General features: G+C 34.3%; 1 protein-coding gene across 1 annotated transcript; it reads left to right on the top strand.

Annotated features, from left to right (window-relative positions):
• The first annotated feature begins 10,033 nt into the window (after positions 1-10,033).
• CSN2 (casein beta) lies at positions 10,034-17,609 on the top strand. Its single transcript, XM_074395708.1, has 7 exons — positions 10,034-10,081; positions 12,137-12,199; positions 13,109-13,135; positions 14,117-14,137; positions 15,385-15,936; positions 16,526-16,567; positions 17,271-17,609. Exons 2-6 carry the CDS (start codon positions 12,149-12,151, stop codon positions 16,529-16,531), a joined length of 657 nt encoding a protein of 218 aa, XP_074251809.1. The 5' UTR covers positions 10,034-10,081; positions 12,137-12,148; the 3' UTR covers positions 16,532-16,567; positions 17,271-17,609.
• The last annotated feature ends 3,642 nt before the right edge of the window (positions 17,610-21,251 follow it).

Below are 21,251 nucleotides of genomic sequence, written 5' to 3'. Positions count from 1 at the left end.
CATGTATGAAACTAGCTCATGATGGATTAAAAACTTAAATGTAAAATCTAAAACTTAAAAAACCCCAGAGAAAACATAGGAAACACCATTCTGGACATTGTACATGGCAGAGACTTCATAAGCTCTCCCAAAGCAATTGCAAATAACAAACAAACAAAAAATATTGATAAGTGAGACTTACTTGAACTAAACAGCTTCTGCACACAAAAGAAACTATTAGCAGAGTAAACAGAAAACCTACAGAATGGGATAAATATTTACAAACTATATATCTAACAAAGGTCTAATATTCAGAATCTATAAGTGACTTAAATCAACAAGAAAAAACAAATGACCCCACTAAAAATAGGCAAAGTACATGAACAGACACTTCTCAAAAGAAAACATACATGCAACAAACAATCATATGAAAAACATGCTCAATATTACTAATCATTCGAGAAATGCAAATCAAAACCACCGTAAGATATCATCTCACACCAGTCAGAATGGCTACCATTAAAAAGTCAAAATATAAAATATGTGAGTGAGGTTGTAGAGAAAATGAAATGCTTATACTCTGCTGGTGGGAATGTCAATTAGTTCAGACCCTGTGGAAAGCATTTTGGAGAATTCTATTTTTTTTTTTTTTTCAAGACGGAGTTTCACTCTTGTTACCCAGGCTGGAGTGCAATGGCGAGATTTCCGCTCACTACAACCTCCGCCTCCTGGGTTCAGGCAATTCTCCTGCCTCAACTTCCTGAGTAGCTGAGATTACAGGCATGCGCCACCATGCCCAGCTAATGTTTTGTATTTTTGGTAGAGACGGGGTTTCACCATGTTGTCCAGGATGGTCTCGATCTCTTGACCTCGTGATCCCACCGCCTCGGCCTCCCAAAGTGCTGGGATTACAGGCTTGAGCCACCGCACCCAGCGAGAATTCTTAAATAACTTAAAATACAGCTACCATTTAACCCAGTAGTCCAATTATTGGCTATATTCCCAAAGACATACAAATCATTCTATCAAAAAGGCATATGCACATCTATGTTTATTGCAGCAATATTAATAATAGAAAAGACATGGAATCAACCTGGAAGCCCAGTGGTGGACTGGATAAAGAAAATATCGTGCATATACACCAAACAATATCAATACTATGCAGCTATAAAGAGGAACGATATCATGTCATTAACAGTAATATGGATGGAATTAGAAGCTATCCTGAGCAAATTACTGCAGGAACAGAAAACCAAATACTACTTGTTCTCACTTTTAAGTGGGAGCTAAATGTCAGCAACACATGGACACAAAGAATAGAAAAATAGACATTACGGTTTACTTGAGGAGAGAACATGTGAGGAGAGTGAGGATTGAAAAACTACTTATTGGGTATTATGCTGATTACTGTGGTGACCAAATTATCTATACCAATCTCCCACAACATGCAATTTGCCCACATAACAAACTTATGCATGTACCCCTTGAACCTGAAACAAAAGATGGAAAGAAAAAAGTAAAATAAATAAATAAAAACCAAGGAAAAATTTACAGACATACAACACAGACATTGCAGGCTCCCTTACAGACCACCACAATGAAGCAAATATTTCAATAAATGTAAATAAAGAATTATCCCGCCCAACATGTCAATAGTGCCAAGGTGAAGAAACTATGGTTGAAAGTATAGTACATACTTCATAAATGCATCCTGAGCGTGAATAAAATTTTACGATTATATGTAAAATAAAAGCAGTTACTATCAATCGAGAGTGTGTCCTATGAATCAGGGTTATGGGCTTTATGCTTTCTTGATACCTGCTTCAGGTACGTGTTGTCTAAGATCATTTTTCTTATTCCATGGTTCTTGATTATCTTTATTAAGTAATTATAGTAGCCATATTTCAGAGAAGATGTCAGTTTATTATATTCAAATGATCTCATTGAAGGAATTAAAATACTCTATCTGTATAAGAAATGCTACATGATCTATTTCTCTTTATATAAGAATTTGATAATTACACATCATATTTTTCATAAGTTTGAATCATTATATAAATCCACATGATTTATTTATTTTACTTTCCTTTTTTCTTCTACATTTTGATGAAGTTTCTTTTCTTTTTTTTTTTTTTTTGCATCCTAACTCCTTTATAAAGCATGTTGGCTTTGTAGTAACACTTTTACCTTAAATTTCTAAATCAATTCAAGAGAGATACATATAATACATTAGGAAAATCTTGAAAAGCACTTTTCTAAAATCTAAATCTCAGAGTAAATAAACTGAATCACACCGCAAAGTTTAAACATGTTGACACTAATTGGAAGAAAATTATTTAACTGAGCATTTTACCAACTTTATTAGAAATAATAGTCCTTTTTTATTTATTTTTATTTTTATTTTTATTTTTTTAAAGATAAAAAGAATAATAAGAAAAAGAATAAAGAAGAGGAAGAAAGAGAAAGAAGAAAAGGGAGAGAGAATGGGGGTATTGCTTTGTTGCCCGGGCTAGAATGCAGTCTAAATATGGGTATGCCTATAATTGTCCTTAATAATGGAGACATGAAAGAAAATGAGGGAAGAGAGTAGCAAACAAGGAGCCAACCAACATTTCGTTTAAACTTCTAAGTTGATATGATGTGGTACTGGTAAGAGTGTATCTTTTGTGTAAAGTGGAGAGTTCTATAAATGTTAATTACATTTACTTGTTCCAGATCTGAGTTCAAGTCCTGGATATCGTTGTTAATTTTCTGTCTCATTGATCTGTCTAATATTAATGTTGAAGTCTCCCACTATTATTGTGTGGGAGTCTAAGTCTCTTTATAAGTCTTGTATGTCTGGGTATTCCTGCATTGGGTGCGTGTATATTTAGGACCTTTAACTCTTCTTGTTGTTGCATTGATTCTTTTATCATTATATAATGTCCTTCTTTGCTTCTTTTGATCTTTGTTGCTTTATTTACTATTTTATCAGAGGCAAAAATTGTAACTTCTGCTTTTTATTTATTTATTTTTGCTCTCTGGTTGGTTGGTAAGTCTCTCTCCATCCCTCGTTTTGAGTCTTTGTGTATCCTTGAATGTGAGATGGGTCTGGATGCAGAATACAGTTTTAGTTTTTTGTCCAAATTGCCTGTCTGTCTTTGAATTGGGGAATTTAGTCAATTTAAATTTAGAATTAATAATGATATATGTGAGTTTAATACTGCCATTTAATATTAGCTGGCTATTTTGCCCATTAGTTGATGTAAATTCTTCATTATATTGATGTTCTTTACTTTTTGGTATTTTTTTAGAAAGGCTGATACTGTTTGTCCGTTTCTATGTGTAGTGGTTCTTTCAGAAGCTCTTGTAAAGCAGGCCTGGTGGTGATGAATTCTCTGAGTGCTTGTTTGTTCACAAAAAACTTTATTTTTCCTTCACTTATGAAGCTTAGTTTGGCTGGATGTGAAATTCTTGGTTGAAAGTTCTTTTCTTTAAGGATGTTGAATATTGGTCCCCACTCTCTTCTGGCTTGTAGGGTTTCTGCTGAGAGATCTGCTGTAAGTCTGATAGGCTTCCCTTTGTGGGTAACCTGACCTTTCTCTCTGGCTGCCCTTAGTATTTTCTCCTTCATTTCAACCCTGGTGAATCTGACGATTATGTGCCTTGGAGTTGCTCTTCTTGAGGAATATCTTTGTGGTGTTCTCTGTATTACCTGGAGTTGAATATATCCTGCCTTACTAAGTTGGGAAAATTTTTCTGAATAATATCCTGAAGCATATTTTCCAGCTTGGATTCATTCTCTTCGTCACATTCAGGTACACCTATCAAGCGTAGATTAGGTCTTTTCACATAGTCCCATATTTCTTGGAGACTTTGCTCATTCTTTTTTATCCTTTTTTCTCTAATCTTGTCTTCTAGTTTTATTTCATTGAGTTGGTCTTCGACCTCTGATATCCTTTCTTCTGCTTGATCAATTGCTGTTAAAACTTGTGCATACTTCACGTAGTTCTTGTATTGTGTTTTTCAGCTCCATCAATTCACTTATTTTCCTCTCTAAATTTTGTATTCTTGTTGACATTTCGTCAAACCTTTTTTCAAAGTTCTTAGTTTCTTTAGATTGTGTTAGAACAAGTTCTTTTAATTCACAGAAGTTTCTTATTATCCACGTTTTGAAGCCTGCTTCTGTAATTGGAACACACTCGTTCTCCATCAAGCCTTGTTTCGTTGCTGATGAGGAACTGGGATCCCCTGCTGAGGAAGAAGCATTCTGATCCTGGGTATTCTCAGCCTTTTTTGACTGTTTTCTTCCCTTCGTTGTAGATTTATCCATCTGTGGTCTTTATAATTACTGTCTTTGTAATTGGGTTTCTGAGTGGACGTCCAACTTATTGATTCTCAGCGCCGAAATCTGAGCAACCCACTGTGCCAACTAAATCAGCGGCGTTAAGATTGATGGTGCTTTTCTGAGTCTGCACCAAGAACCGACGCTCTGAGATGCCGGCAAAACCGCCTTGCCGGTTACAAGAGTCACACTGGCGACCCGTGGGGCTCCTCCGCTGGGAATCTCCTGGTGCGTGAGCAACAAGAATTCATGTGAAGGTGTGGCGTCCTCTCGTTCTTTGCGTTTTCACTGGGAGCTACAATCCCGAGCTGCTAGTGATCAGCCATCTTGGATCTCTCCCATTTTGATGAAGTTTCTAAATGATATTCCCAATACTAGAAGAAAGAGGTTTGTAGTACCAACTCTATCTCGAAATTAGAGGTAAAATCTTGAGCAAATCTTTCTCTAGAATATCCTTGAATGTTACATAGATAATATGCAGGTTCTCTTCCAGTTCTTAGTCCTTGAATATTTGATGCCCCTTTATTTTACTCTTTATCTTGCCTTTATAACTGCTTGCTTTCTTCAAGGCTTGATTTACATGGCTTCAGTTATTACCTTTATGCTTTGCCCACATCTCATGCTTGTGTGTCTCATATTTATCACCCAATATAGAAAACATCACCAGCCGAAGAAATTCTGTTACTGACAAATAGTACCAGAAACCTTTGCATGGAATATATCCTGCTTCTCATCCAGGCCTGTCTTATAAAGTTTCAATGGGTGCAATTACAATTTTACCTCTGAAAATGACAATTCTTAAACTGCTCATTGTGAAAGCCTGGGTTGCCCCACATGGCATTTTGCTTCTTATTTGTCATTGTGTTCTGATGCTTACCTGGATCTTAGCACCTGGCTTTATCTTAAATCTCTGGCTTTTCAATTTTTCCTCAGGCAAGCCTCTTACTCTAGTGCTTTCCTTGACCATGGATTTGCCTACTTTTCTGGACTAATCAAGTCTGTAATTACAATAATTAATGTGCCTAAAATTAATGAGCATTCCAAGGATATGCTGTATTTATTGCACAATGTATAAAGCATTTTGCTAAGAAAATACAAACGATATATAGGATGGATAAAGCATGCTTGTTTTTGTATTATTTTCTCAGAAACCTTTGTTGCTTGTAGTCTTGGCAACTCAGAGCTAAACTACAAAGGCACACTGAATAGCTAGGGCCTTTCCTGGTTGGAGTTAGGACACTGGAGTAATTTCATCATTTCTTTTCCTGGCTTTTTCCTGGCTCAGTATGAACATAAAGTAAATATCAGCTGAGCAATTAAAATTTATAGTAGACATTGACATGGGTTTCTGAGACATATAAAATACATCTTACAATCAGGAGTGTCCCCTTCACTCATAGATCTAACATGATATTAATGCAAAGTGTATTATAAAGAAAAATATTTAGGCCTATACTCTGCTTATTTCATTAGAAGGGCATATATTTGTGCTTAAGTTCTGAATATATCTGTTCTAGGCAGTGAATGGAAAAAATAAAAATTGTAAGAATGAGTAGCATCTAACACAGTCAGCCAAACACTTAAGACTAGCAGTCACTAAAGAGGCAAGGAAGTTTGCAGACTGATTTTGGAAATGGGCATAACTCAAGTATTTTGTTGCCGCCTCAGCCTTTACTTTCGTACTTTGACCAAGACTCTGCTGTTTTCTGGGCTTCAGTATCCTTTCTTGCCTCCATTTTCCGTACTTTCATAAACATTAGCAATCAACATTTACCTACTAGAAAAGCAAGCAAACAAAAAAACAAACAAAACAAAGAAGATGTGCTCAAAGCTAAGTCTCATTTAAATAAATGTTTGACTGTATCATTTGTTCTTTAAAAATAGCCATTCTCTAAATGTTACTGTCCATCTTAAATCCTTCAATAAATATCTCTCTACAGAATAAAATTCACATTCCCTAGGAGAAAAGCATGCTTTGTCCATCATTATTTCATCCCTTTCTCTTTTTCTGTTTGCATCTTCAACCACTCCCTTCCTTGCACTTCATTATCCAGGTGCACTACTTGATTTAGTTCTAGTTACTTGATTCTCATATCCAAGTCTATAGCTTTTAACTACTTTTAGCTAGAATTCTATTTCCTCCTCAGATTAATTGCTTTATCCAGCTTTAAGAGTCTGCTCAGGACTCATGGCCTCATGGAGATTCTATTTTCCTCTCCCATGAGTCAATTAAAATGAATGACGTATTCTCCTTCTGCCAACTGCAACTTCTCACAGCTTTATTAACACATTCCTTACATGTTGTTACAAGTAGATTTTTATATCCGTTTTCCCATGAAGGTTTTAAGCTCCTTCTGGTCAAATGTACCTTTTATTTATCATTTCATTCTGGACTATTTAGGGAACACATGGAAACATAGATATTTAATATGAAATACATTTTCCCCTAACACCTTTATGTCCACCTATTGTCAGCATTCTGAATGCATGGATATTCCTTGGATCTAGTCATCATCTGGAAATTCTCTTTCTTCTGATGCTGAAATGCCCATCTGAAAAAATCTCTATTTCTGTACTTCTCAAAATTGCTCTCTCATTAGGCTAGGTCGTTGCTTTTTTGCCATCTCTAGTCATTCAAGCCCAGTCTTTCTTTAGTACCCTTGCTTAACTAATACCTAATGGTTTGCCATTTTTAGCACAAACACTATTAATCCCAATCCCACCCTTATGATTCTCTTAACCTATTGATACTACAACTCAACCATCTTGCCACTTAGATTAAAAAAAAAAAAAACACAAAAACACCTGGTATCTAATCTCATATAAGTAATAATTATTTCTTGTGAATTTGTTATTTATTTTTATCTTCACATTAACCAAAAATTTCTGCTCTTCTAAAATTGCATATATTTAAGATGTACATGATATTTTGATATACATATACAGTGAAATTATTACTGTAGTCAAGCAAATTAATATGTCCATCACCTCACATAGGTTAGTCTTTTTATCTTGTGTTAAGAATATCTAAAATCTACTTTCAGCAAATTTTTATTATACAATAAAATATTAATGATTTTAATGCTGACACTGTACATTAGATGTCCACACTTATTCATCCTACTGAACTACAGCTTTGTTTCCTTTGACCTACATCTCCCTGTCTATCTCCTAGTCTGAACCCCTGACATCTATCATTCTACTCTTTGTTTCTATACATTCAACTTTAAAAACAAGATTTCACCTATGAATAACATTGTGTAATATTTGTCCTCTGTATCTGGCTAGTTCACTCAAAGTTTCAACTATGTATAAACACTTCTTTCAATTTCAATTGAGAATGCCCCCTTCACCTCATTAGAAAATTAAGACCTTTAACTTCAACTTCTCTACCTTATATTTCAACCATGTATTATATCTGCTCATCTTCGTCCTTTTTGTTTTCTTAGGAAAACTGCTGCATTTTTAATAGGTATTATTCTTTTAACCATGACTCTGCAGGAACTTGTTCCATTAATTTATTCCCACTTCTTTGATATGTTTTAACTCTCTCTTTCTTGTTCTTTCTTGTAAGCTACAAGTCTCCCCTATCCTAAAAATACCTTCTGGTGCTTCTGATTGTCCCTGTACACATAATCACAATTTTATAGGTCTCCTTATCTCCTCTTCTAAATTTCTCAGAAGGGCAATATACATATGTTGATTTTAGTTCCTCACAATTTACTTACTTCTTAACCATTTGGAGTGTATCTCAATAGTCTGTGTGGCATTTGCACTGTTGACCTCACTTGCTTCCTCTAGCAATGCAGGGTATCAAGAAGAGGTGGACTCTGTACTCTTTTCTTGATACTGTATTTTCCTATTTTGTTTTGATCTACCAGCCCCTGATAAAGAAGAAATACTTGAATATTTTTGGTACAAATTCTTTTTCCACTTGATACTCTTTCTCTAGAGATGTTCACTTACTCCTTTGAGGGGAGAAATTGTCTTTAAAAATTAAAGTCATGATTATTTATTGAGTATCACATTTACTTTAAAACATCTTCTGGACACCTTCAAATTTACCATGAACAAGATTTTACTCAGTATTTCTTTTCTAATTTTAACTTGGTTTCATGTCTTGATTTATAACATGGCTAACTTTTCAGTCACTCAGGTGTAGTCTATTAAATTATTTCCCCAATTTTTCACATTTCTCATGTTTTAATGAGACATGTGCTTTCCTATTGTCTAAGACACCCAGGACCATTTCCCTACTTGAGATCGTCATAATGTCTGTCTTAGGCTACTGGAATAACATCATATAGCAACTTCCTTGATTAGTTTACCTGAGTTATTGTCAAAAAGTCATAAAATCCAAGAATTTTGCAATCCTTTTCTCTTTCAAATCTCTAATATATTTGTTTCCAGTGGATTATGTCACATTGCATGCCTAACATTCCTAGTCATCCATGATCTGATTCCATCAAACCTCTGCAATTGTAACATGTACTGTATGCCCAATGACTATCTGCAAACTTGGTATATTATTCTTTCAGGTGCCTGCATTTCCTTCAACCAAAATAGCTGTGCCCATTTAATCATCTCTCAAAATTCTACTCATTCTCTAAGGCTCAACTAAAAGGGCAGCTTCTTAATGGCTAGCTCCCCTGACACTTTCAGCACAGGGACCCTACTTTTCCAATTCAGGCATAATTAAACTCTGTATATTTCAACCAAACACTACACTGTTAGAGAAATTTTATAAAAAATTATCAGGAAGTTAAAACATGGGCTCTGAGACTCATATGCGATCAAGCAGAATCACATGTAGTCAGACAGACCTGGGCCCAGTTGATATCTTTGCCATTAACAGTATGGTTTTGAGCACGTTACTTAACCTCTTGGCATCTCTATTTTCTCTGTATAAATATCTCCATATGTTCTTGTGAAGATTATGCAAGATAATATCCGTGCTTAGTGCTTGGCAAAGGCTTAGAATTAATAAAAAAAACCCTATCATTAATATTATGATGATTATGCTTGACATGAAAAGAAGGAATCAATTTAAAAGGTAAATAAAACTCCATGATACTTTGCAATATTTTTATTACAGATTTACTGAGGATTTTGCCTATACCAGCCATCCAGATCCTTTCTGCGAGTTGCTCCATCACACAGGAAAGTTTGTTTCTCTTGTGTATAAAACACTTGCTTGAACTAAGTAATTAATCTTTTTCCAAATCAAGTGTCCCTGGGAGAAAAACAGTTTGCCTCACATAACTAAGCTACCATCATGGACTTGTTATCTTGTTAGTTTCTTCATTTCAGCATAAAGCGCTAACAACTGCTCAGGGTCACATAAAACTGTGGCCTTTGTGAAGCACTCAGTATCTCTAAAATCATATATGATTTTCCCACAGCTGAAATAGCAAGGCCCCACTAGACCTTAAAGAGACCTAATTATGTTTGTAATAACTTGGGGAGAGAAGCCAGAGTGTCACTGTCCTCCAGTCATTGTCTTTTGTTATTGAACAATTGCATTTGCTGGACAGGTTTCCTTTATCAACTTGTGAAATGCTCCCTTGTTACAATGATCCCCAGAATTTCTGGGGATATATTATAGGCAGAAATCATTTTCTAATCATATGGACTTCTTGGAATTAAAGCTCACTATCGCTCTGATTTCATACCACAAAATTAGCATGTCATTAAATATAGTATATAAACAGCCACAGAAGCTGGTAGACCATAATCCATCCAGTACTACCTTCACTTCTCTGCAATCTTGGGGAAAAGGTAAGAATTGTAGATACAAATTTCTTTTATCTTCTCCTAACCATTTATTTCAAAGTAGCTTGAGCTATGGAAATAACATAGTGGCTTAAAATACAGTGTTTGAAATAAATACTTAACATAGTACTAAAATTATTTTCAACACTTTGGCTAAAAAGATAGAAGTGTCCAGAATAATTTGGTAAAAAAAAAATTGCAAGGACATATAGCTTTCATGAGTTTAAGAAAATATAATAACTAATTTTCTGCATATATATATATAGTATGAGGCTAGTTAATATTAAGAGGAGATTCAATTTTTGAATTATTTTTCCAATTTGATTTAGCATATCACAATCATAAAAAGAAATATGCTTAAATTATAATACGGGTAGATAAATAATTACTGGAAAAGCTTTGTCCAACAGGTAGTTTACAGTGGTAGCATACTGAGTCAAAAAATGGAGGTAATGGTTTTGGGACATTTACTGCTTTAAATGTTTATTAACAATGTTCTTAGAAGAGTTTACTCATCAAACTTGTCTAGAGCTTCAAACTTCCCAGTTTATCATCTAGTTTATAATATTTCAAAACAATATTAAAATGAGACAGAAATACAGAATTAAGTTAAAAAGACGTGGTTTACTTTGTAAGAAATCAAAGTGGTTTACTTTGTAAGAAAATTCTTAATGGGGTAGAGAAAACTTGAAAACCATAAACAAAGATAACAGATGATATAAAAGAAAAAGTAGCTTAGAGAATACCAGTAGATAATGAAGCTCTGGCTTAAAAATTGTATATAAAATGCCACTTAGAAACTATAGAAAATGCTGTGGGATCTTCCCAGTGTGTGATGATATATAATAGAGTGCTGTATTCTTTTTCTGAACCGTGAGATAAAAAATTTGGAAACTTACAGAGATCTCAGGCAAATAAAATTAATAAAGAATTATATAACATTCATACAAATCTAGAAAAAATATTCATTTTCCATAATAGACAGAATTATGTTCAACCTTCAAATATTAAAAAGAATATTTTTCAAATAAATTAGAGACATTTTTCATGAAGTTTTTTTAGTTTAAAAATTGAGTTCCAAAAATCTGAGAATGAAGATTGAGTGTCAAGTCATATTGTGGCACAAACATTATTTTGATTTAATTATAAAAAAAGTAAGAAAACATAATAAGGAGGCAATTTGCTATATTTTGGGCCAAAATGTTAGCATATATTTTACAAGAAGAGGTAGTCCCAAGCTTGGCAATGTGCAAGAGGCTCTGACCTCTTGGTAGATCATCAGGAAACCTGTGTGTATATTTTAATACAGAGAAAAGAAGCCTAATGTATAATCTCTAAAGTCATGTGGCATAAAGGAGAAAGAACAGACATTATTAGCTATGTAGGGAAGAAGACTGCACAGAGGGTATGAATGGAGCAGAATCAAACTTCATAGTCCAACAAAATCTCTGGATAGTGACACAAATAAGGAAAATGTTAAAATGAAAATCTAAGTCTTATTGGAAATGAGGAGAAATAATCAAACTAAATATTCATGATAACCATTTGCTGAAAAAAAGATAAAAATAAGATGTGACTTTTCTGTACACATTTTCTTGATCAGTCTCTTCCAGTAGAATTGAGGCTCCATGAGGACTGAGACTTTATTTTGTTCATTCCTGCAGTCCAGTTTCCTAGACAGTGTCTGGCAAGAATAGATTCTAAAGAAAAATTTTAAAATAATGAATACACCTTTCCATATGTATTTATAACTTCTTTATGCCTTTTTAAAAATTCAATACTGTATAAGGGACTTTTTAAAAGTGAGGTTAGAGTTGTTAGCTGAAAAATCTGAATAGCTGGTCATGAAGTTTGGAATTTGATAAATGAGAGCAGCAAGCCATATAGATTTTGACCTTAGTCATATAACTTCTATTTATTATTTATTCTATTTGTTTTCTAAAATGCAGACATTTTTACGATACATTATCTCTTTTTTGAAGAAAAAGTAACCTTACCTAAATAAGAAAATATATCCAATTGACCAATCTATCACCATTCCATTTTTTTCTCCATTCACAGAACTTAGTAGCCATGAAGATCCTCATTCTCACCTGCCTGGTGGCTCTTGCTCTTGCAAGCGAGGTATGTGCACAAGAAAAAGTTCCTAAACAATCAAGAAACAGTGGGCTATATGCCGATTGTGGAGAATAACATTACCAAAATTTTTTACTGTATAAATAATGAAGAATTTCATGAGAATTATCTTGGCTTCTACGAAAATCATTTATATTTACCCAGTGTGTCAACACTTTCCCATAGGGCTCCAAATGCTTCCTATACCAATGTGCTGCTAGTCACTAAAGAAAAAGCAAACAGATCGCTAAGCAATACAACAAATGATAAGATGGCAATAAAATGTAATATTGCATAAATACAATTGCACGTATGCTCAATCTAGACAAATATATTATCCCAGTGATAAAAATATATATGTATCTTGTACCCTAAGACACTGGATCAAATCTTGTGTCCGTCTATACAGAGATATTGATAGGATAAAGTACGGACATAATCATAATCATGATCATAAATATATTTATAGTAGTATAATGAAAAGTATGTAATACATATTGAATATTAAAGTGACTATTTTTCTGTTACCCATCAAAAACTGTCTTTAATAAATGTAAGAAAATATATTAATAGAAATTACAAAATAATAAAAACATTAAAGCCATTATCTTTCAAGCCTCAAAAGTTGTATAACATTTTTCATTTATCAAATTTTTGAAAGAGATAGCTCTGCATAAACGATGTGAAAATTAAGTAGGATATATGTTTAACAATGAGCTAGCTATAGAAACTAAACTTTTAAAAATCTTTTCAGAAGGAAGTACCCAATGCATCCTCTGAAGTAAGATTTATTTTTTCAGAGAAGATTTATGAACCATAGTAGTAAAATTCTCTAATGATCTAGAAGACTTAGCTGATTGTCTTTTATTTTATTTTATTTTATGTTTTTATTTTTTATTTATTTATTTTTTTCCGCAGACTGTAGAAAACCTTTCAAGCAGTGAGGTAAGATAACATTCTACCCAATTTTGGGACAGTAAAATCCTGTGCTATCTTTCTATGACATTACATCATGGCAGTTAAGCTAATGCATCTATGTTAATGACATATAAGTTCTGGTCTATATTTCCTTTATATATGTTTAAGGATGATAAATGTCTGGATAATACAACAATGTAGAACTTTCTGAATTGGCTTGATAGTTGAAATTGTGTCATTTTGCTTCCTTTTTTAAAAAAATGTTTTGTGTGTTGAACTCTCTTTACTCTGAACTCATTCACCTTAAGCATTTATTGAGGGGCTTCTATGGGTTAGACATTGAATAGGAACTGTGGTAGAAACTGAAATAATAGAGATGCCAGTGGTAGTTAAGAGCGTGCAAAGTAGTAGGTAGGCAGAAATGCAAAAGGACACATTTTATAATTAAAATAGTCACTTCATAAGAAGTAGCATAGTGTAGACCTAAATCTACTGGAGAGAGTCAGGTAGCTCTTTGTTCTTACATCACTCTTCTTGGGTGTGTGATCACTTGATATGTAAATGATACATCAACAAATGGTCTCTTCACCAAGTATATGATCCTTAAAGGAAGTCTTTAGTTCATATGATTAATTTGAAGTAAACTAAAACTGATTAACATAATGTATCAATCGTTATTGGAATCTATTTTCAATGAGTATTTTCTTTTTTAAAAAATCAGATCGAGTTCTAGAGATCATTTGTTGTCAGGGAATGAGCATGGTAGTAGAGAGAAATTAGCATCTATTTTTTTTTTTTTTTTTTTTTTTTTTGTACACTGACCTCCTTGGCTGCATTCATCTGACTTTCTTTTGTATAGCAAGGTTATATAGAACAGTGTAACACATAAGCTTTAATGACTACAAAATTATTACTTTTATCAAACAATTATGCCTTTATTTTCTGATTTATATTTCAAAGTAAGAATTACTAAAACTAAACCTGGTTTTATTTTATATTTTTCTGTAGGAATCTATTACACAATACAAGGTAAATTTTCACATTTAAAATGTACATATTTTCAAAATTCCCTGTTTAAGTTTTACAGATGGTAACATATCTTTATATATGACTTATTTTTAGCAGAAAGTTGAGGATGTTCACTATGAGGAACAGCAGCAAAGAGAGGTAATTGGTTCCTGATAAGTATATTTCTAAAGTTATTATAAAATATAATACATACAAAAATATTTACAATGGATATGTTGATTCTAAAGAATGATAATAAAATAAATGTCATATACCCAGCAACCACTGTAAAAAATTAAACATTGATAACGTCAATATGTTTTCTAGGATATGCATGCATTTTGAAACTCACAATTTCTAAAATATAGACTAAATATATAATGATATTACTAATGGTATATCTGTTTTCAGTAAGTTCACATTAGTGGGAATATTTCCATGTTCCTAACTATGATCCTCTTATTCACAAGGTGGGTATGGTAATGAAAGGGTGTATACAGTTGGTAAAAACAGTCTATGTAGAATTAGTGCCATATTGCCTTTTTTCCCTCAAGGAAAACACAAAATCCTGGATTTCATTAAATTACATTTATTGTGATGTATTTACCTAGTTATAATTTTCAGTTGCTTTGTGTATCAGTGAATTGTCTGGCACTCACATTAATTATTTTTAAAATCAAATTTAAGTAAAAATGTCGATGTCTCTTGAAAGACTCAAGAAAACTATCTTCTCCCAAGGGAAGAAATGCAAGAATTTGGCCCCTGTTAAACTACTTCCTGAGATTAGCCACAAATTAAGACTGATTTTCTTTTTCATTAAACCAAACCAGAACAAAAATAAACCTTGAAATTGTCCCTCTAAGTATTTTTAAAATCAATTTCTTTTGACTATATGAAAAGAATTTGGTCTATTGTTGGCACAATTGTGTTGCGAAGTAAATGCTCTCTGAAGACCAAAGTGTGCAGCTACAGTTATCCAGGCAATTCGGGAAAAGGTTAAAAATTTTTTTTTCTGAAATATCCAAGCATTGATTTCACTTTGGTCTGTGTAGTTACTCATAAAGTGAGTGGATTAAAATCTTTTAAACAAACATTTTATTCATTTTTCTTCACATGACCCAAGATAATTTCTCAATCAAAATAAGTGAAAGATTTTCTTCCTCTCTTTTTACTCACTTATCTCCGTCTAAAAGAGAGAAATCAGTTCATTATGAATGGCAATTAAAACTGAATCAAGGACTTCAACGATTCTTTTTGCTTCTTTCCAGGATGAACACCAGGATAAAATCCAGTCCTCTTTCCAGCCACAGCCTCTAATCTATCCATTCGTTGAGCCTATCCCCTACCCTTTCCTTCCACAAAACATTCTGCCTTTTGCTCAGCCTGCTGTGGTGCTACCTGTCCCTCAGCCTGAAATAATGGAAGTCTCTAAAGCTAAAGACACTGTCTATACTAAGAACAAAGTGATGCCCGTCCTTAAACCTCCAATGATGCCCGTTTTTCACCCTCAACTCCTGAAACACACTGCTCTTGAAAATCTTCATCTTCCTCTGCCTCTGTTCCAGCCCTTGATGCACCAGGTCCCTCAGCCTGTTCCTCAAACTCTTGCGCTCCCTCCTCAGACTCTTGCACTTCCTCCTCAGCCCCTGTGGTCTGTTTCTCAGCCCAAAGTCCAGCCCATGCCTCAGCAAGTGGTGCCCTACCCTCAGAGAGATGTGCCTGCTGCAGCCTTTTTGGCCAATCAAGAACTTTTACTTGACCCCACCCACCAGATCTACCCTGTGACTCAGCCATTTGTCCCAGTTCATAAGCCCATTAGTGTAAGTCCAATTTACTGACTTTGTTGTTTTATTTAAGATGTGTATGTGATGGTAGAATGAAAGAATAAATGTACAGTAAATGAGTTAAAAAACAAACAAACAAACAAAAAACAGTTTAGTTAAGTGATCCTTAATGCTTACCTATACAATAGAATCTCCTGGAGAAATACTCCCTTGCAAATCCCAATGCCTGTGGCTACCCAGAGATTCTGATATAATTGTTCTGATTTTCTGTGTAGAGGAATCTGAGTGTTGGGGGTGGAGGGGGGAGGCGGGAACTATTGCATGAATTCTGGCTTAATTAGTCTATTGAGAATTCTCATTTAGATAAAGTAATTAAGGCTTACAAAAGCTGGGATTAAATTCAATAATATAATTGAATTTGGAACAAAAATGCTAAAAAACGTTCTATCATTTCCCTTGTGCACATCTATTTCATACATGCTCTACTTTACATTTTGTTTTTGCTCTAAGTATATATAAAGTCAAAAGATTGAGATGCTTATTTCTCTACTTACAACATTCTTAAGCAAGTTTTCTAACTAAGAGGTTAATTATTGACTTATTTGTATTTGTTTATATTTTTAAGGTCTAAGAAGATATCAAAGTTAATGTTTCCTACTGATTTTTGGTAAGTTTTGGGAGTTTGGAAATTAAATTGATCATTTTTACACATGATGTCTTTTTACATTTAATTATCCTAGAGAAGTCCAAGGTAGTGAAAATTCCATACATACAAGAAATTTTTCAAATTAATTATCAACTTATTTTCAATGGTTGACTATCACTTACTGAACTGAAATTATCTTTTGCACTTCAAATAACTTTAATTTTATTTATGTTCAACTGACAGACTTGACTGGCTTGCTTTCAACAGCCTGTATACTTACATTTGATTATCATTATTTTTAGGAAAAACAGAATATGTGTCTCATTTTATTTTTATAGAAATACATTTGCATTTTTGCCAATAACCTACTTGCATTTTTATTTCTAATCTTGTCTTCATAAACTTTGTATTTATTTAAAATTGTCTTTTAATTCATGAGTCAAAATTACTCCAAGTGTAAAGTTTAAAAAGAGGAGAGAATAGCATTGCAATTTTAAGATATAAAGACTTTTGTGATTACGAAAGTCTAGAAATTTTACAGAAACAATTTCATGTTCGCTAACATTTGGCTATATACAAACTTTATATGCCTCCAAACCACAACAAAGTACATTTGTAATAAAATTTCTTTTGTGAATTAATCACACAAAAGTTAAAAATGAAGATAGATGAATAGTTACATAATATAACACAACTAATCATATATTTGCTCTCTACTTCACAGAATGACTGAGACTGGAGATGTGATGTCTTTTCCATCTTTGTATCATATTATCCCAAATTAAGTATGTTTCAATGAATTTCCGTGAAAAATGGACCTTTATTTCTTTATTTATTTTATGTATTATATGTCATTCATTTAATTTGCATTTTGACTCATGAACTGTTTACATTTTCCAAATATTAATTCAACTAGTACCACAGAAGTTTTTCAATATTCTTTTGGAAGTGCTACAAACATATCAAAATATGCATAAAAATTGTTTCTGGAATTGTGCTTATTATTATTTCTTTAAGAATCTATTTCCTTCCCAGTCATTTCAATAAATTATCCTGAAGCATATTTAAGTTGTTCTGTCTTTTTTTTCTAACCAAAGTCATCTCTTTAATGTTAACTTTGAGTTTTTAATAATGTTAAAATAATCTTGAAAGAATACTTTGAAATTCGAACATTCTGAATTGAATATTAAAAGATATGAAAAAGGGGAACATAAAAAGGATGGTTTTATACCCCATTTGCTATAGAAAGTTTTGCTGTATATCTATTTTTCCGATGTCATTATTATTTATTTATTTTATTTTATTTTATTTTATTTTATTTTATTTTATTTTATTTTTGAGACGGAGTTTCACGCTTGTTACCCAGGCTGGAGTGCAATGGCGTGATCTTGGCTCACCGCAACCTCCGCCTCCTGGGCTAAGGCAATTCTCCTGCCTCAGCCTCCTGAGTAGCTGGGATTACAGGCACGCGCCACCATGCCCAGCTAGTTTTTTGTATTTTTAGTAGAGACGGGGTTTCACCATGTTGACCAAGATGGTCTCGATCTCTCGACCTCGTGATTCACCCGCCTTGGCCTCCCAAAGTGCTGGGATTACAGGCTTGAGCCACCGCGCCCGGCCCTGATGTCATTATTATAGCTATGCCTTTCACTTTCAAAATGATCCAGCATTAGATAGGCCGGGAGGGGCCGCCCGGATCCTGGCGATGCGGCACAACAGGAAGCAAAGCACAGGGAAGCAGAAATGAGAAACAGTATCTGAGCCCAAGTACTGGATCAGTCAGCCCCCGCCAGGTTAAGTAACTTGGCACTTGTAAAGCCTGAAAAAAACTAAAGCAGTAGAGAATTACCTTATACAGATGGCAAGATATGGACAAATAAGTGAGAAGGTATCAGAACAAGGTTTAATAGAAATCCTTAAAAAAGTAAGCCAGCAAACAGAAAAGACAATAACAGTGAAATTCAACAGAAGAAAGGTGATGGACTCTGATGAAGATGACGATTATTGAACTAAAAGTGCTTACAGACTAGAACTTAACAGAACAATTCTAGGACAGAAGTTAAGATCTGATTATTTACTTTGTTTATTGTATATAGGCCTTAAATTTTGTGGTGACCCTGGGAAAAATGTTTTAAATGTGAAGTCTGAAACATAACTTGTCAGAGGGTGGTTATGTGATGCTGTAAGAGCTTTAATTCCAGGTGGATAAAATGGTCAGTGCAAAGAATTTTACTGAAGTCTTGATCACATATTAGAAACATGATTAGTGTACTGTATAATACATGATAGATGATCTCTATTGCTCCACATTGCTGACATTGCTTGCACCAGAGCACCAAAGCATTCTAACAAATCAAAATGAACTGGGTAATGTGGTGTTAGCCAGAAAGTGGGCATGTGAAACTCTGACAGCCATTAATTCTAACTGTGAAATGATTGTTTATTGTGATTATGTCACTTTCTACACCGACTCCTCCACTTGTACATTCAATTATATCTTCTTGAGTTTATGCAGTGACTCATGTCTATCAATTATCCTATCTTTCTTATATTTCCAGTGTTTCCTTGGCCTTATTATAACATAAGCATCATGGAAGACCTGCTTATGCTATAATATCTTCCATCATTAAAGAACAAAATTGCATCCTTAACAGTGTACCTCCAACCCTCTCTCAATTATTTAGATAACTTTATATCAATAATCATACAAAAATATCCATAGTACTGTTTCCATATCTCATATCTTATTTTATTATTAACCCACTCCAATCAAAAATTTGTCTCCCACTGAAACCACTTCATTTCAAGGCTATCAATAATTTTACATTGCTGATTTGCGTTCATTTTACCCAGTCTCTCAGTGTTATTTGGTAGAATTTATCATCTTTATTTCCTTGAAATATCATTTATTTCTTCATGTAAAATCCTTAACCTAATAAACCTTTGGTTTCTTTCTTTCTTTTTCTTTTTCTTTTCTTTTTTTTAATGTACTTTAGGTTCTGGGATACATGTGCAGATCATGCAGGATTGCTGTGTTAGGTACACACATGGCAGTGTGGTTTGCCGCCTCCATAGCCCCCTGTCACCCACATGTGGCATTTCTCCCCATGTTATCCCTCCCTGACCTCCCCCCACTGCTGTCCATCCCTCAGCCCCCACAACAGACCCCAATGTGTGATGCTCCCCTCCCTGGTCCCTGTGTTCTCATTGTTCAACATCCAGAATGGAAAATCCAACATCGCATGTTCACACTCATAGACTGGTGTTGAACCCTTGGTTTCTTCTTTATCTCACTAACCACTTCTCAGTCTCCCTTCTTGTATTTTATCCTTTTCCAAATCCTTAAAGGTTGGAGTACTCTAGGGGTTAGCCTTACCCTGGCTGATCCTGTTAAGATCCCTGGCTTTAAGTATATTCTTATGCTAACGACTTCCAAATCTATATCTCCAAACTTATTTCTGTTGTGAACTCAAAATTCATGCACTCAACTGCAATCTTGATCTCCACATCTAAGTATCTATCTAAAAATCTGATACCTGGCATGGCCTAGCCTAGCTCATAATCTGAATCCAGTCCCCAATGTGATCTTTACTCAGTCTTCGCCACATCAGTACATAGCTCCACACTCCTCTGTCATCAAAAATGAAAACTTTAAAGTCACCATTGATTTCTTCTTTCATCCTTGTTTTGGGTTGGACAGTGCCCCTCAAAATGTCATGTCTTTCTGGAAGCTCATTATTTGGAAGTAGGTCCATTTCAGATACAATTAGTTAAGATGAGGTCATAATGGAGTAATATGGACCCTTAAGCCAATAAGACTGTTACTGTTACAAGAAGAGACACAGACAGAAACATAGGAGAGAATGTCATGTGATGACAGAGCAGAGATTGTAGTGATGCATCTATAAGCCAATAAATACCCAAGATTTCTGGCAGCACCATAAGTTAAAGCACCAGAAGTTATTCAGAGATCAGGTACCTAGTAACACTTTATTTTGAACTTCGAGCCTCCAAAACTATGAGAAAACAAATTTCGTTTTTTTTTTTTACTTTTTATTTATTTATTAATTTATTATTGCATTTTTGGTTTTTGGGTACATGTGAAGAACATGCAAGATTGTTGCATAGGTACACACATGGCAGTGTGGTTTGCTGGCTTCCTTCCCCTAACCTGTATCTGTCATTTCTCCCCATGCTTTCTCTTCCCACCTCCCCACCCTGCTGTCCCGCCCCCATTTCCCCCCAAGGGACCACAGTGTGTGGTGCTCCCCTCCCTGTGTTCATGTGTTCTCATTGTTCAACACCCACCTATGAGTGAGAACATGCGGTGTTTGATTTCCTGCCTTTGGGTCAGTTTGCTGAGAATGATGGTTTCCAGGTTCATCAGGAACTCATTGTTTTTGATGGCTGCATAATATTCCATGGTGTATATGTGCCACATTTTCCCTATCCAGTCTATCATTGATGGGCATTTGGGTTGGTTCCAGGTCTTTGCTATTGTAAACAGTGCTGCAATGAACATTTGTGTGCATGTGTCCTTATAGTAGAATGATTTATAATCCTTTGGATATATACCCAGTAATGGGATTGCTGGGTCAAATGGGATTTCTGTTTTTAGGTCTTTGAGGAATCGCCACACTGTCTTCCACAATGGTTGAATTAATTTATACTCACACCAGCAGTGTAAATGTGTTCCTGTTTCTCC

Source organism: Saimiri boliviensis, chromosome 3 (genome assembly GCF_048565385.1).
Source record: "Saimiri boliviensis isolate mSaiBol1 chromosome 3, mSaiBol1.pri, whole genome shotgun sequence".
Taxonomy (NCBI): Eukaryota; Metazoa; Chordata; class Mammalia; order Primates; family Cebidae; genus Saimiri; species Saimiri boliviensis.
Note: the sequence above shows the minus strand (reverse complement) of the source record. Positions and strands in the feature narration are given on the sequence as shown.